Source organism: Panthera onca, chromosome F1 (genome assembly GCF_046562875.1).
Source record: "Panthera onca isolate mPanOnc1 chromosome F1, mPanOnc1 haplotype 2, whole genome shotgun sequence".
NCBI lineage: Eukaryota > Metazoa > Chordata > Mammalia > Carnivora > Felidae > Panthera > Panthera onca.
The window spans coordinates 8,551,578-8,569,340 of NC_138355.1; the positions used below are offsets into that span (position 1 = coordinate 8,551,578).

Consider the following 17,763-nt stretch of genomic DNA (forward strand, 5'->3'; position numbering starts at 1 on the left):
ATAAATATTTGCCAATCATATATCTGATAAGGAGTTAATGGCCAAAATACACAAATTACTCATACAAGTCAATAGTAAAAAAAACAAAAAAACAAAAAAACCCGTCTGACTAAAAAATGGGCAGAGAATCAAAATAGACATTTTTTTCCCGAAGAAGACGTATGGATGGCAAACAGACTCATGAGGAATGCTCCCCGTCACTAACCATCAGGGAAATGCAAACTGAAACCACAGTGAGCTGTCACCTCCCACCTATTAGAATGGCTAGTATCAAAAAGGCAAGAGATAAGAAGTGTTGGCGAGGAGGTGGAGAAACGGGAATCTTTGTGCGCTGTTGTAGGACTGCAAACTGGTGCAGCCATTGTGAACAGTATGGAGGTTCCTCCAAAAGTTAGGACTACCAGGAATTCCCCTTCTGGGTACACATCCAAAGAAAGTGAAATCCCTGTCTCAGATATCTGTATCTCCATGTTCATTGCAGCATCATTTGCAATGGCCAAGACATAGAAACAATCTAAGTGTTCATTGATGGATGAATGGATAGAGAAGATGTTGTATACATACACACATATATATATGTTTTTCTCATATATGTATATATATATATATATGTGAAAAAAGATCAGATAAAAACAAGGACCGTATGACCTCACTTATATGTGGAATACAAAAAAACCAAACACATAGAAAAAGAGAACAGATTGGTGGCTGCCAGAGGCAGACTTGGGGGGATGGGGAAAATGGGTGAAGGAGGTCAAAATGTACAAACTTCCAGATAAATAAATTCTAGAAGTGTAATGTACTGCATGGTGATTATAGGTAATAATATTGTATTGTGTATTTGAAAGGTCCTAAGATGGGTAGACTTTAAAAGTTCTCATCATGAGTAAAAAAAATGTGCAACGGTATGAAGTGATAGATATTAACTAAACTTATTGGAGTAATCATCTCACAACATATACATATATTAAATAATTACGATGTATACCTTAAACTAATATAGTGTTATTTGTCAACTGTGTCTCAGTAAACTGGGAAAAAAGGGCTTCGAAATAGCATTCATCTTATTTTGTGTACATCTGGAATATTCTGCATGATTATCTATCTCTGAGTGATGACATTATGGGTAATTTCAAATTTTTTATTAATGTTTTCTGAAGGTTGTAATAACTATGTGTATTTTTAAATTTTGCTTTACTTTATTTTATTTTTTAATGATCTCTACTACCAGTGTGGGGCTCAAAGTCACAACCCAGAATTCAAGAGTTGCATGCTCTACCAACTGAGCCATTCAGGTGCCCCAACAGGTGTATTCTTAAGCTATAAAGTACATGAAATGAGCAGGTCTAGATACGAAAAATATCCAATGTTGGGTGAGATTTAGGACCATTTAAACCCAGTCATTTAGTAGGATGTAGTCTTACTTGATGATTAAGTCTTACACTTAATCATAATATGTTGTGTTTCCATATTCTGGTAAAAATTTGATTATAATGTGCCTTCTTTAAAGGGTGGTTAGCAGAAATGGAGGAATTCTGCCAGCAGGTAAGAAAAAGCAAGAGCAGGAATGTGACCATGTGGGTACGGTACTAGACGGGGGAAAATACTGGATGGGCAGGCAGAGCTCTGTGGTGAATGGTCATGGAGAAGCTCCGAGAATCCCCGCCCACCTCTACTTGTTCTTGTTCCATGCTTGATAGGTTCTTGGTCTTGTAAAGTGGGCACCTTAAATGGTGGGCAGAAACACTCCTTCCCGCACAAAAAAACACATCCTCCACTGTCAATCAAACATCATTAGTTGCCTGATGGACAGGTCAGCGTCTTGTGAGCTTGGGTTCTGTGTATTCACTGCCCATCTGGTCACTTCTGTGCCACGCCTCTGGCTTCTGAACCAGATCCTGGTGATTGCCCCTAGATCTGTCTCTGCTCTGCCTTTGCCTTCTGATTCCATGGAATCAGAATATTCTCCATTTTCAAGTAATACATCAGTGTCCTGAAGATAAGGCTTTCATTCAAAGGATAGGATTCTAATACTGAAAGCATCAAGTTGGAAGAGGAATATTTCTGGGAAAGGTAAGCTATTAGACACCTATCAAGTCACACAACTACAAAAACTGAAGTTAGGACTTATTCCAAGAACCACATTATTTCCTGGTTTTTGGAGGGTTGGGGGCTTGTCTTTTGTTCCTTCTTATTTTTAACGAGAAGCTTAGTAAAGTCATCGATTGGCATCTTCACTAAGTTTTCCCCTTAAGGCTGATCTGGGGCAGGCACTGGTCTTGCCAGAGTCAAGTAGAGTCAAGGTTCCCTCTCCCTGAGCCATCCTGTGGGGAGGAGGACACACATTCGGGTACTGGGTGTTAGAGCTGGGGGCGTCATCAGAGCCCGCGGAGCACATGGGAAGAGGGCCCTGGCCCTAACCAGAGTTTGACATAATGTGTATTTGGATCAGAACAAAGAGCCTGGAACTGACAAGCAGCAAGTGTGGAGGGTTCCGCGTCCCAGCTTTCACACTGACCAACTGTATCTCAGGAAAGACCTCTCTGGCCTACCTCTTATTCAGTTAACTGGACCCGAATGACCTCTAAAGCTACCTCCAGTTTGATCTCCCATTAAGTTAAGACATTGAGCTGCTTTATAGATGCCGTGGCTCCCTTTTCTTTGCATGGAGGATAATCAAGAGTTGACTATATCGAAAGTGACTACGAGAAGAAATTTGTTATATATATCAGACGATGAACTTAAAATAATAGCAATCATATTTTGAGTGCTTGTTATGTTCTGGAATTTTAGGTTAATTATTTACCTTAATTAATTAATTTTAATGTTTATTTACTTATTTTTGAGACACAGAGAGAGTATGGACGGGCTCGAACCCAAGAGATGTGAGATCATGACCCTGGCCGAAACCAAGAGTCAGATGCTTAACTGATTGAACCTCCCAGGCGCCCTGGTCAATTCTTTTACTTAAAAGATAAGGCAACTGTTTCCCAGAGAAGGATTTAAAATTGCCCAAGATCTGGGACACCTGGGTGGCTCAGTTGGCTAAGCGTTGGACTTCTGATTTTGGCTCAGGTCATAATCTCACAGTTCATTAGTTCAAGCCCCACATGGAGTCCCGCATCGAGTGCTGCATTGAGCCCCATATTGGGCTCTGCCCTGGTAGGTGAAGCTTGCTTGGGATTCTGTCTCTCTCCTTCTCTCTCTGCCCTTCCTGCACTCTCTCTAAATAAATAAATAAATAAATAAACTTAAATAATGTCCAAGTGACTGTTCGTTTTTCCTTTTCTTTTTGTTAAAATCACACTTGGAAAGACAGAAACCAAATTCAGAATTTTACTGAGAGGGAAACTGACTCTCAAGAGGGTAAGTTTTTTGAACAAGTTGAAACTCTAAACTCTTGGTGTTTCTTACATTTCTTTGATGATTTAATAACATTCTATATTTATTGTTGATTATAAAAGTAATATATGTTCTTTAGAGAAAAATCTGGAAAACAGAGAGAAAGATGAAAAATAAAATACAAATACCAACGATCTTAACCAGTCATAAAACGTCATTGTTAATTTTGGTGTATTTTGTTCCAAGCTTTTTTTTTTTTTAGCCATTAAATAATAATTATTATTGTTATCATTATTATGACTACAACTTGTCATCCCTCCCTTTTTTTTTTTCATTTTATCATTCTAACTTTAATGAAATTTTTGAAAACTAAGATTTAGGAAGGTCTCCTCACCTGGGAGGTCTCTTCGCACTAGAATCAAAGTGGACTCTTGCCAGCTGCCCGGGGTAATATCCTTGGATGTCCTTTCCTTGATGAGCGATGAATACACTAGTGGAGAAAGTAAAAGGGTGATAAAAAAAAAAAAGCAATTAGTTCTTTACAGCAGAATGCCAGCTGTGGTATAATAAAAAATACATGCAGTCTTTGCTTCCGGTTTCTGGCACAGAGCTCTGGAAACCTTTGGAATTTCTTGATAGGGCTGTCTTCTGTTATCCATTTTTCAGGATTTCCTTCTCAAGAGTCATAAGGAAGTATTTGATGTGTCAGGTATTAGGTTCAAACTATCAGAAAAAGAAATAAGAGGCTATTTAAAATCAGTGGGGGCAAATGTTGATCATTGTTGAAATGAGAGAATGGTTACGTGGGGGCTTCTTATACTATTTTTTTCCCTACTTTTGGTAGGTTTACAAACTTGCCCAAGTATTTTAGATTTTTTTAAAAACTGTGACAATTAAGTGTATGGGGCAAGAAATGAATAGGCACTATGATGGCCAAAGCACAGGGCACTTGTGGGCTGGAGGAGGGAACTTAGCTTTGCCAGGGAGGGCTGGGTTGTAAAGACATTTTGAAGCACAAATCAGTGGGGGGGAGGAAGTGCCTTTGGGGTGTGAAGTTGAGCAGGGGTGGGTGGGCGTGTACAGCTGAACCAAGGCGAGGTGAGGCAAGGGTGCCGGGATATCCAGACCCTACCGTTTGAAAGACATCTTATTTTGGGGTGCCTGAGTGGCTCAGTTCAAGTACCCGACTCTTGATTTCGGCTCAAGTCACGATCTCATGGTTTGTGGATTCAGCCCCACATCGGGCTCTGCGCTGACAGTGTGGAGCCTGCTTGGGATTCTCTCTCTCTCTTTGCCCCTCCCCAACCCTCCCCTGCTTTCTCTCTCTCTCTCAAAAAATAAACTAAAAAAAAAAAATTTTGAAAGACGTCTTACTTTATAACCAATTACTTTTCCTTTTAGATTATGGTCATTGCATTATGTTTCCATTTCAAAATTATGTGTAGTTGGATTGTGTTAGGCATAAAGGGGGCGTTGTGTCCGAGAGGTTGGGAACCACTCACTAGGGGGCAAGGAATCTTGGTAGCATTTTTAAAAAGAAGATTAATGACATAGTGCAATTTTTATTTTAGAAAGATCTTTGCCAGTGGCTGTGTGGACAATGAACATGAGGAGTCTGACTGAAGTACAGAGACTGGCCAGGAGGCAGGTGTCGTCATTTATGTGGGACACGGAAAAACCCGAGCTATGTATTGGGGAAGGTGGCTGGAGAGGACAGGGGACACCGGGGGAGAAAGGGTTGAGGCTGGGAAGGAGGCGTCCAATACAAGGACAAGCTTGCCTTACAGCTTCAGGCATAAGGAAGAAGGCTGCCACTCCTCTGGAGAGGGAGGGGACATAGGCAGGTGACCATCGTGGGGAGAGTTTGTGATATGTAGGTGTTTGGGGACTTCCACAGGTTCTGAGCTCTCAGATGATGCTATTTCAGAGTTCCAAGGGAAGACTTGGTAGAAAACAGTACATAGTTTTGCACAAAATAGCTCACCAAACACGTGTTGGGTGATGAATGGAAATCTGAACCATGTCCGCAGTCCAACCAGCACTTACTGAATTCACACAAAGTGCCTGCACACTGAGGGTTCTTAGATACAGATCTAGGAGCTGACTTGTCCTCATAATGCTCTTTTTTGTTGTTGTTGTTTTAAAGTTTATGTATTTTGAGAGGTCCGGGGAGGGGCAAAGAAAAAGGGAGAGAGAGAGAATCCCAAGCAGACTCCGCGCTGTCAGCCCAGAACCCAACGTGGGGCTCGAACTCACAAACTGTGAGATCGCGACCTGAGCTGAAATCAAGAGTCGGACGTGTAACCGACTGAGCGTGTAACTGAGCCACCCAGGCGTCCCTTTGCTCTTTATGTGCTGAAATGGTGATCTGAATAAAGGGTCAGTGGGGTCGCGGTTGAGGGACGGATGTCCAGGATTTGGGCAAGCAAACAGGTTGGGGAAGATATTCGAGGTGAGGGGAATTTCAGAAGCCAAGATGAGGCCAGAGTTGGGATCAAAGTGGAGTGTGCAGGGGGCCAGTGGGGACCTCGCTGTCTAACCAGTGCGAAAGGCAAGTGCTGTGAACAGGGCGGGTCTGTCTGTCTATGCAAACAGGGCCTCTGGGAGCTCTGACTTTTCAGAAAAACCACAGGCTGTCTGGGCCTGCCCAGTGGCTCGGATAAAGTGACTGAGCCCCGAAGAGTAAATACGAGCAGGGATTAAGTCATAAGAAAGGAGAGGAACTGGCACAATCATAGGGAACAAATGACATTTCTGAGAGCCTGGGACTTTCTTGGGCACCCGTCCCGTGGCTGAAGCACTCCCTTGGAAAGATCCCCCTAGCGCCCTGTTACAGTCTGTGAGCAATCCAGCTGGGGTTCCGAAGCCACACTGGTCTCTCACAGCTGCTGTGCCGTTTTCAGTAGGCCGAGTTTTGACCGTGGATTCTCACAAGCATGCTTGTAACAAACGCCTGCTGAATACAGGCGAGTGACCTAAGCACTGCTCCGTAGAAGCCGTCTGTAAAAGCTGTTTTGAGGATGGAGAAGCCCTTCTCTGCCAGCACCAGGTCACAGGCCCAGCTCCCAGTCCCTGGGGGGTCTCTCTTGGTAGGTTTTGGCCCAGGAGCGGGGAGGGGGAGGGAAGCTCGTAAACAGGTGCTGAAGGGAAGGGGGGCTGAGTGGAGAAGTGGAAAGGATTGGGGAAAGAAGGGCAAACTCTTCGGGTGGACTTTCCCAGCTCCCCACGTGGCCTGACTTCACCTTCCAGAAGAGGAAGATCCCAGTCGAGAGGTTAATGAGGGGCAAAGCGTACGTAACCTGGCCTGTCAGTCAGGAGCTGGCCTCTCCTGGCGGGGCTGGGTGCGTGAGTGGGGGAAGCAGCGGTCTCTCCAGACCTGGCCGCGGACCCCTGCCTGGGCTCTGCTCAGACCCGTTGATTGACTTGGCTCTAAGATTCCTGAATGAGTTGTGGGAAGGGTGGCTTCTAAGACCCCTTCTCCTCCTCCTCCAGACTTCTGCTTTGACCGATTCCCCGACACGTTGTCTGCCAGCCCCTCAAAGCTTGGCTCTTTGAGGTGATGTGGTCTGTGCAGATGAGAGCGTGCGTAGCCGGAGCAGAAACCTGGGCTTAGCCGCAGACGGAATCCAATATGCACAGGGGAGGTCAGGCGTGTTCGTCCCTCAAGAGCCTGGCCCCGCAACCTGAGGTGGCCCTGCAGTCCTCTGTTATGTCTGTGCTGGGCCTCAGGCTTTATGAGGCTCCTTTACATGGGTGATCTCATCTAATCCCTAGTCACCTTGCCAGGTAAACATTATGAGCAACAGGGGACCAAGGTTCAGAGAAGTCAATTGGGCCCTCCAAAGATCACCCGGCTGGTAAATGCCAGAGCCAAGGATCAAACCCGTTCTCTGAGCTCCACGCTGCACCCAGAGTCATCTCTCGGTGTGCAGGATGGCTGGCTTTCAGAAGAATCCGGTGCTATTTTTATATGAACTCTGTGTTTCTCTCACGGGCAGGCAGGAAGTAGATGCCGTGCACCGAAGGGACAGGGGAAGAAACAGACACGGCCGTGTTAGCTGGAAGCTGTCCTTGGTTCAAGGAAACAAGCCCTCTTTGCAGGCTCTGAGGTGTCCGCCGTGTGCAGGGGACAGGGAGACAGTGACATTCAACATTCTCTTCTACCCAAGAGTTCACGATCTGGTAGGAAAACCACACTCGGGCACTAACTGATCATACATGATGAGTAAGTGCTGTGTCAGGGAGGAGCAGGCTCTAGGGAATGAGTCACTTAATAAGGACACGAGCTGGTTGGCGCAGAGGATGGGAGACCGCCGTGCCCACTCTGCTATCTTCCAGACTCACTATCCCCTCCAGGAAGAGGGGGGTGTTAGGTATCAGTAAAGTAGGGGGGGAACTGATCAGCTATGGCTCCGTGTGGCTCCGTGAGTCAACGGGACATTGTGGACATACTTGGTGATCTGGGGTAGGTGTTACCATGACTCCGGGCAGGATGAGCTGACCCCTCCAGCTGCCTCTTGATCTCCCAGAGACCACTTCAACCAGTGTTTTAAAAATCCACTCTTGGGGCACCTGAGTAGCTCTGTCGGTTAAGCATCTGACTTCGGCTCGGGTCATGATCTCACAGTTTGTGAGTTCAAGCCCCGCGTTGGGCTCTGTGCTGACATCTCGGGGCTTGAAGTCTACTTCACATTCTGTGTTTCCCTCTCTCTCTCTGCCCCTCCCCCACTTATGCTCTCTCTCTCTCTCTCTCTCTTTCTCTCTCAAAAATAAATAAATAAACATAAAAAAAATCCACTTACATCTGACACAAATTCCACCTCTTTTTTCTTCCACACCACACTGCACTTATCCGCCTAAAACCATCTTTTCAGGAGCATCTGATGCTCTGCAAACCAACTCACCCCTCAGCCCATCCTGAGAGGCAGGCCTGTAGCTTGGGAATGGCCACAGGTGGCATTTACACCCGGTATAATTCTCGTGAGAGCTATGTGGTCACTATGACTGGTGAACCACTGAATATTTATCAGGTGCCCCTGCCTGTGTGTGATTCCATTTTCCCATGAAGGAAAGACAGTGGGGCTGGCCGAAGAGGAAGCTGAGGCGGGGGCAGGGCCCATTTGTGGAGAGCCGTGTGGACCCTAGCAGAGTTTAGATTTTATGCAAAATGCGGTGATTGCAAGGCTTAATGAAATGAAGGGCTTTGAACCAAGTTACATTTTCGGAAGTGCTTTCTGGAGAATGGACGGTGGTCATGGCAGGTGAGTGGGGACAGGCCGCATTCCCCTTGGAGATACATCCTGGAGGTACAACTGAGGAACCTACTGATGGATTGGACCCCCTCCTGTTGCAGATTCAGGAAAGGCGTAGACAAGGGCCAGCCTCACAGTGAGTACGGCGGGGAGGCTGGGGCCCCAGCCTGGTTCGGGTGGTGTGCATAGTTGTGGAGGCTTTGAGGGATGAGTGCAGACAACTGAATCCAGCCCCACCTTAGAATTTCATGGACCCTGTGCCTGCTGCACTGTTTCGCCCAAACCCTCAGGCTCCCTGTGAGCTAGTTTAGGCCAGGCCCGATGACCCTGCCTCAGTCCCACTGAGTTCCTTAGCAGCAGCTAAGGGAGCTTTGTTTCCATTTTGCCCAGGAGATGACCCACAGTTAAATAACTCAACAGCGGGCAAGACAGATCTCAAACACATTCCGAAAGACCAAAGGGTTGTGGGGAGGCAGAAATCAAGAAATACTGGAACCCATCCCTATTTCCTCCAGTTCCTCATCATGTGGGCTTCTGGGAGAGAAGGGTAGACTCTGTCCTTTCTCTGAAAGAGGACTGTAGGAACAAAGGATCCTTTCCCCATCCCTCCTTCGGTAATTTCTGGAAGCAAAAGGACTTATCTTTGTTGACTAAGCATTGTCAAAAATAGCTAGATACTAAAATAAACACAGGCCTCACTCAAAACCATGAAGCCAAAGAGGCTGACCTCAAAGTCGCTTACTGTGTGAGTGTCTTACCCATTGTCATAGCTTCTGAGCCTCTCCAGACCCCACGGCCAGTGGTAAAGGGAGGCTGGGTTAGAGTCTATAGATTATTACCCAATATCTCTCAGCAAGATGACTTTAGCCCAAGAACACATGCCTAGGGCTTGTTAGTCTTGGCCCGTCTAAGGCTGGAACTTGGAGGAAGAGTGAAAATCCTACTTTGTTTCAACCTCCCATATGGCAGAAGCAGGAAGTGGTTTGTTTGATCCTGAGCAGACTAAAGGGGCCCCCGCTAAAATTTAGGCTGAGGTTCCTCATCCTTCTTGTTGAAGCCCTTCCCAAGCAAAAACCAATATCCTTCCAATCTTCTGGGTGTTTGGAGTTGCCTGTTTGCTTGGATTTTGCCATCAGTGTGGAATTTTTGTTTGTTTGTTTTTTACAACTTTCCCCAAACTCAAAGAAATGTCATTGGAACCTCTGGCAGCTATTACCTCTCAATCACAGAGCACCCGGTGAGCAAATCTACCCCCCACCCCCCACCCCAGGTGTCTGTCTGCCTCACCACAGCTCTGGATGGCGTCTGCGTCTGGAAGAACATTACCTAGATAGGATCACTGGGCGGCGGTCAATAAATTCTCGAAGCCGGATGGCAGCCATGGTGGATGGGAGTCTAAAAAACATTACAGAGTGAAGGTTTATATTGCAAATGTATACACACTATGTACTATATCGCATATACACTAGACACACAGTCCATTTCCATTTGAGAGCTGTCTAGTGCCACCAAGTCTGTCTGGAAAGAAATAACAGTAAGAAAATTGAAGAGTAAGGAGACTATCCATGGCTTCTTGTAGACCACTTAGGGAAGGAAAGAAACTAGTAAAGGGGGGGAAAAAAGTGGAAAGCATAAGCCGATATGGGCGTGCCTGGGTGGCTCAGTTGGTTGAGTGTCCAACTCTTGATTTCAGTTCATGTCTTGATCTCACGATTGTGGGATTGAACCCTGTGATGGGCTCTATGCTGAGGAGCCTACTTAAGATTCTCTCTCTCTCCCTCTGCCCCTCTCCCTGGCTCATGCCTGCTCTCTCTCTCTCTCTAAAAGAAAAAAAGGGGGGGGAGGGGCCAAGATGGCAGAGCAGCATGACATTCTCTGCCTCTCCCATCCCTGAAATGCAACTAGATCAGCAACGAACCATTTTGCACACCTAGAAAATTGATCTGAGGATTAACACAACAATCTGCGAAACTTGAGCCACAGAGGTCAGCAGGAATTCACCCTAAAAGAAAAAAAAAGAAAAAGAAACTACTGTGCCAGTTGGGTCTTTAGTGTCTGTTCCCACCCTTCTTAGGTGCCTTCCAACCGCACTAGCTCATGGGCTTTGCATTACATGTCCAGACTCCCTGGCACCTAGAACTCTGGATAGGATTTCGACTCCACCAAATCCGACAGACCGGACTGAGATCTGGAAGGCAGAAACGAGGCAGAGGCCATTTCCTGCTGCTCATGAAGCTGCCGTGTGGTGAGTGTCTGCAGCACAAGGCAGGGGCTGGTCTCCAGCACTGGGTGTCATGAAGCAAGTGCATCGAAGACAGTGACTGAGGCCACATTCTGGGGTTCAAACACCATCTTTAGGAGTATGGAGCGAGCACCGCAGTGGCCGTGCTGGTGGCTTTGGGAGTAGGTTCTGGAAGCAGCTTCCTGAGTAGGGCACAGGTAGCTGCTCCCATGTTGGGTCAGTTTTGTGGAGGCGTTCTAGAAGCTTCCTGGAGGCCTTCCCCAGAGTCTGCTTCTCATTGTCCTTCTGATGATTTTTTTAAGGGCCTCACCATCGACATCGAACTCTTTCTTTTTCCTAGACGTAAACATACAATCTAGACTGTTTCTAGTCTACAATTCACATTGCAGCTGATTATCTCCTGTAGAGGAAGACTTTCAGCGGAAAACCACTACACATGAGTATTTTCTTGAGAAACAGTCCACGATGGGAAGAGAAACGGAGTGCCTGGGAGACAGAGGTGGGAGAAATCCTTACTTTTTTAGTTTACCGTTCGGGTACCTCATCAATTCTGTACCGTGTGTTTGTATTATGCATATGCGCAGACCGCTGGGCCTGTGTCTGCATAAACGGGGTAAAGAATAGCATAGCAGTGGAATGTCTGACCGACACCCACGTGGCTCGAAGAAATGGGGAAAGTCATCTCCCTGCAGGGGACCGGATGTGTGTGTCCCCTACCCCTGAGCTCCTTAAATTCACGTGTGAAACCCTGATCCCAAAGCGGTGGTGTTTGGAGGCGGGGCCTTTGAGAAGTAAAGAGCGCAGGGACCCCACGAATGGAACTGGTGCAAACCGCAGAGGGCTCACTTGCTCTCTTCTGTCTCGTGAGGACACAACCGGAAGTCGGCAGCCTGCAACCCGGAAGAGGGGTCTCAGCAGAACCCCCACCAGGCTGGCGCTCAGATCTCGGTCTTCCAGCCTCTAAAAGTGTGAGGAATACATTTCTGGTGCTTGTAGACCACCCAGGCCACGGGAATTTGTTACAGCGGCCGGAACAGACTAAAGCAGCTGCTCTGTGTTTTGATGATTACAATACCTATCTGGAGGGTTAAGGGAGGCAATAATGCGCGCGCGCGCGTGTGTGTGTGTGTGTGTGTGTGTGTGTGTGTCTGTGTGTGTGTGTGTGCGTGTGTGTGTGTGTGTTCTGTACACAAAACAGCACCTTTGCGAACAGAGAAATATGAGTTTCTATGTATGGGCGTGTACTATGTGTCAGGTGACACGAAACCCGCTATTTTATGGACCAAAAAAAAAAAAAAGAAGTACTGGGAAATAAGTTGTACAAGGACACTGAGCAACCAGGATGGGAATCCATTTGGTTCCAGAAACATTTGACTACTATGCTACATCGCAAAAACCACAGACCGCCCAGACCATCAGCCAAAACAAAAGCGGGACAGCCCCAAAGAAGCAGTAACCTTCTTTGGTTAGGAGATAGGTCGGAAAACAAGTGTGTGGTGCCTCCTTCTTCCCTTTTCTAGTCAAAACTAGTCCACGGATCATTCACAGGCCAGCTAGCTGCGTTATTTCGCCTCTGAATGTATTTTTCAAGGAGCTTGAACATTTTCAGGCAAGATTATATTAGAATAGTTTGGCTATCCAGTGGAGTCTGCTCATTATGTAATCTGTGTTTTTCTTTTAGTGCTAGTGTGATTATTAAAAAAAAAAAGAAAAAGAAAAAAACACCCAAGAAGTAGAAAGAACAAAAGAGAAAATCCGAGTAAACACCACTGAGCTCCTGCATGAACTCGGAAAGCTTTGTGACTGCTGGGATTTTCCTTCACCAGACGTGACATGCCGGAGAGAAGAATGGAAGATATTCAGGACATTTGCGCTTCACTAAGACAACACCGCGTCTGCCTTTTGAGGATAGAGTGATTGCTCAGTGCCTAGGAATTCTGAATCAACACCGGAGGGAATAAACCAGTCCTGGGCTGCCATGCTTTGGCCGGGCCACAAAAACATTTTCGGAGGAACACACGAACAGCCCACACGGAATCTGAGCTCTCAGAATCATCGGAAGACATTGTCTGGCAATGGTTGCAACCTGTCCTTCTGCATCCCTAGAGAACGGTTGCTACCCCATATACAGGCTACCAAGTCACATCTTGTGTGATTACTTGTCATCTCTGGAACAAATAAGAGAATGTAGTTTGCAGTAAGACGTGTCAGTTTGTTTTATTTTAGTCGATCATGAAAAATAGATTCACATGCCAAATCTGAAGGAGATGATTACGCACGCATGTTAAGCTTGCCATCACTTCCATACTCTCAGCCAACACTGTGCAACCACTGTTCTCGGCACCCTGGACAATGGAACTTTCATCTCCTTTAAAATACAGACTCTTTGGAGTGCCTGGGTGGCTCGGTCGGTTAAGCGTCCGACTTCGGCTCAGGTCATGATCTCACGGTCTGTGAGTTCGAGCCCCGCATCAGGCTCTGTGCTGACAGCTCAGAGCCTGGAGCCTGTTTCAGATTCTGTGTCTCCCTCTCTCTCTGCCCCTCCCCTGTTCATGCTCTGTCTCTCTCTGTCTCAAAAATAAACGTTAAAAAAAATTTTTTTTAAATAAAAAAAAAATCAAATACAGACTCTTTGTTGGTCGCTTGAATAGAAGATTCTTCCTCAGAGGTGCCCCAAATAAAATCCTTCCGGGGCAAAGGTGAGTTCTAGCTGAATCCCCGTACGTACGTTCCATTCCATTTTGAATTAGCCTTAGGGAACCTTAAACATTTTTCTTGTTTTAAACTGCGGGCATAATTATGCTCAAAGTGAATAATGCTGTAAAATAATATGAAAATTATCCACAAACTATTTTCATTTTTTATGTTTTATATACATCATATATGTACATACTTAAATACTCGAAACCACGGCAGATCTCCTGTTTTATGTTCTCTGTTTTTCACTTAATGAGGTATCATGACATTTTTCCACATTGCTACAGAGTATTCTTAATTCTAATGTTTAAGGTTCCTTTATGTTGTTTGGTGAGGTCCAACCATCACTTTATTTAAAATAGTACCCCATTCCTCTCCCACGCCTGGACTCCTCCATGTTCTATGTTTTATTTTTCTCCAAAATGCTCATCACCACCTGCTGTACTACATGTTTACATATGTATCTTATTTAGGTCTGTCTCCCCATTGGAAAGTAGTCTCCATGAAGACAGGGAAGTTTGTCGCTTATCCTCACTGCTGTATCCCTAGGACCAAAGATAAAAATTGGCACATGGTGGACATTTCATAAATATTTATTGAGTAACCGAATATGCCAGAATTTATGAAACCCAGTCCCATAGTACTGGACATTTTGATCTTGCTGAATATAAATATATTTTGATTCTAGGAAATTTATTCCTTAAGGTACATTGCTAAGAATGAGAAAGATTTGGGCAACTTCATGGCTCTTATTTAGGAGAATTGTAACCACTTCCAATTAATTAATACCGGCACATAAACCACTGCGGTTAGACTCCCAGGGCACAGAAATGAAAGCTTAATAATAGAATTTTTTATTATTCTGATGTTCAGAAGGTGAACTAAGGTACACGAATAAAAGACGTAACATTGCAACAAACTGCCTCAACGTTAATGTTCAACATACTGAGTTAGGGACAAAGGTATAAGATTTATCTTGTCAACGTTTTCAGCAACTTTTTGGTATTACAGAATATATTATGGATCAAATCAGAATTCTGTTAAATAATATAACAGTCAAAAATCTGATAAAACCTATCCATTTATGGTAAAATTTCTTAGCCAACCATGAGGGAAGTTTTTCAACCAGATAAGGAACATCTATAGAAATTTACAGCTAACATCATACTTAATGGAGAAAGACTAATTTCTTCCTAAAATCAGAAATAAAGCAAGGATGTCACTCTTATCACTCCTATTCAACATAATGCAGGCAGTCCTACACAGTACAATAAGGCCAGGGCAAGACATATAAGGCATATAGATGGAAAGGAAGAAAACTGTCCCTATTTACAAATGATATAATAGTTTATGTAGAAAATCCCAAGGAGCCTATGAATAAATAAATAAGCTTATTTATTTATTTTGAGAGAGAGAGAGAGAGAGTGCACATGAGCTGGAAGAGGGGCAGAGAGAGAGAGAGAGAGGGAGAGAGAATCCCAAGCAGGCTCCATGCTCCACACTGAGCCTGACATGGGGGCTCGATCTCCCCACTGTGAGATCATGACCTGGACTGAAATCAAGAGTTGGATGATAAGTCCAGACAACTGAGCCACCCAGGTGCCCCAAAACAAATAACGTTTTTAACAAGATCATAGGATACGAGGTCAACACACATAATTATATTTCTATACTTTAAATAAAAAATTGGAGCCAAAAATTTAAAACACAACTATTTATAATAGCTCAAAAGAAAAAAGGAGACACATTATGCACAAATCTAACAAGACATGCACAGACTCTGTATGCTGAAGGCTACAGAATTGATGGAAGAAATCAAAGACCTGAGAGATATACTATGTTCATGGTTTGGGAGACTCAACATAGTAAAGATGACAATCTGCCCAAATTGGATCTGGTCAAACTACCCAGTAGGAGTTTTTGGAGAATATAGATGAGTTTATTCTAAAGCTTATTTGTAAATGCAAGGGAACTAAAATAGCCAAAACAATTTTGAAAAAGAATAGCCACCTTCTGTGGGAAACGATGGGAAAGGCCTCATCCTAGGCTGACGCTCATTATCCACCAGACTGTTGTCACATATGCTGTTTCACTCAATCCTCTCAGGAGTCCTGAGAGTTTTCCTTCATTATCCTGAATTTCTAGTAGATGTTATATTTCACGTTGAAGGTTACATGGCCAATAAAAAAGAAAAGGAAAAAAAAAAAAGCCAAATCTGTTTGACTCTGAAGCCCTTCTCCTCCTGCTACAGTGCCACTGACTCATTGATCCACTCAACAGATATTTCTCGATCAACCACCTTTGCTTGGCACTGTGGAAAAAGCATTTAGCAAGAGACATGTGGTTCTGCTTTCTCGTTACTTACCTGCTGGAAGGAGATCAAGTCTGATACTAATCACAAGGTCACACAAGATGATACAAAATTGAAGCTTCGTAGCTTCTAAAAGAGAATCCTTGACAAGTTTCCTCGACAAGTTACCTTTCAGGTTGTTGAGTGGCTGTGTCCCCACACCCTACCCACACTCTTTTTCAGAATTTTATGTTTTCAATGTTTGTTTTTGAGAGAGACAGACAGCATGAGTGGGGGAGGGGCAGAGAGAGAGGGAGACACAGAATCTGAAGCAGGCATCAGGCTCTGAGCCTGATGTGGGGTTCAAACCCACCAACCGTGAGATCATGACCAGAGCCGAAGTCGGAGGCTAAACCGATTGAGCCACCCAGGTGCCCCCGCCCCCCGCCTCCGAATTTTTCAGAATTTTAAAGGAAAAGGCTCCAAGAACAGATGTCACCTTTGCTTCAGAAAACCTGAACATTTTCCCTGATAGGAAGCATGTGATAAGCTTTCCTCATGTAGATGGGCTTTCTGTGGTTTAAAATTTTAAAGTGACATCAATTTTTTATGGTAGGAAGGACTAAAAATAATATTTGTTAAATCAGAGGTTAGATCCTCCCAGTATGAGATTGAGTGGGACCAGTAGTAACTGCCTGGTAAGTTTAATAAGCTTGTGAACCTCAAATAACTAGCAAGTTTTATCACTTAATTAATCTGTTCAAAGAAGGAGCAGAGGCAGAATAGTAGTCAGGGTCCCAAGATTTTAATGTTATTTATCCATAATTTTGGGAAAATTCGAGAAACAGAGGGTGGCATTTAAACTGGTATACAAGTAGCAACAATTGGTTTTCTAGATGTACTTTAAAACCCCAGAGCCCTGCGCGCCACCGCCCCCCCCCCCCCCACCTTTCCTTGGAGGTGTGGAATCGGTACTCAAGGTGTTGGCGGAGGTTGGGTCCCTGGGGAAAGCCACTCCTTAGTGATCTGACAGTGCAGAGAAGCCGTGGGGTGGGGGCTTGCTCAGAACTGGTGTGACCCACCTTGGCTGGATGTATGACAGTGGCCTGGCTGATTGCAGGGTGGCTGTATAGTGGGGGCAATTGCTACCACTTGCCTTTGAGCATGTGTATTGTAAGAAGAATTGAGAAGAGGGCTTTCCACCACTGAATGACCTGGACAGTCCCCTCCTTCTTCTGTTTCCTCAAGAAGCCAGTCTTCCCAGTTCACGAAGATTGGTTATCTACCCCCACTTCCCAATCCTACTCTGAATTCTACTGCCTCAATGCTTTTTCTTCCCTTCTTCTGAATCTAAGTTCCACCCACCCTTCCTGGCCTTATTCAAGGTCTGTGTCATATCCTCCAAGGCCTCTCTCTTCTGGGTTCCAAATGGTCCGTTGCCCACCTCTGGACTCCCAGAGCCCTTAATTAATCCTATAACGCATTTTGGTTTTAAGGCCTGTCTTCATTGGCTTATTGGTTTCTGAATTCATCTATTCATTCTATCGTTTAAGAGAACATTGAATGAGTAAAAAGTTTGTGCCAGGCCTCAGATAAGGCTCTAGAGATTCTTCGAAGCACAAGACATGAGTTTCATACAAGGTCTGGCCTGGCTACCTGAAATGCAAGTTCCTAGATGTTGGGACCATATTGTTTTGGCAGCCACTGTCTTCACTGTCCTTGTCCTTCTCCTGCCTCATTGACTGGCAAAGTACTCCCCATCCAAGGAAGTGCTCTGTGCATACTTTGGAATGAGTGAATGAAAGAACCAATCAATCAGTCAGTCAACTCAGTAAACTGCTAATCTAGTAAACAGTTTTTAATCTTTGTTCTTTTTGTTTTTTGTTTTTTTTAAAAAAATTTTAATGTGTATTTATTTTTGAGAGAGAGAGAGCATGAGC

At 44.8% G+C, this 17,763-nt stretch overlaps 1 protein-coding gene across 2 annotated transcripts in view; it reads right to left on the bottom strand.

Annotated features, from left to right (window-relative positions):
* Window positions 1–17,763, bottom strand: part of SPMIP3 (sperm microtubule inner protein 3) — a 29,527-nt gene that overhangs the window by 11,217 nt on the left and 547 nt on the right. For both annotated transcript variants that reach the window (XM_078441329.1, XM_078441328.1), the window contains exons 2-3: window positions 9,921–9,989; window positions 3,737–3,832 (exon numbers count right to left, since the gene is read on the bottom strand). In XM_078441329.1, coding sequence (XP_078297455.1) covers window positions 3,737–3,832; window positions 9,921–9,976 — 152 coding nt within the window. In that variant the 5' untranslated portion in view covers window positions 9,977–9,989. The remainder of the gene's footprint in view (window positions 1–3,736; window positions 3,833–9,920; window positions 9,990–17,763) is intronic.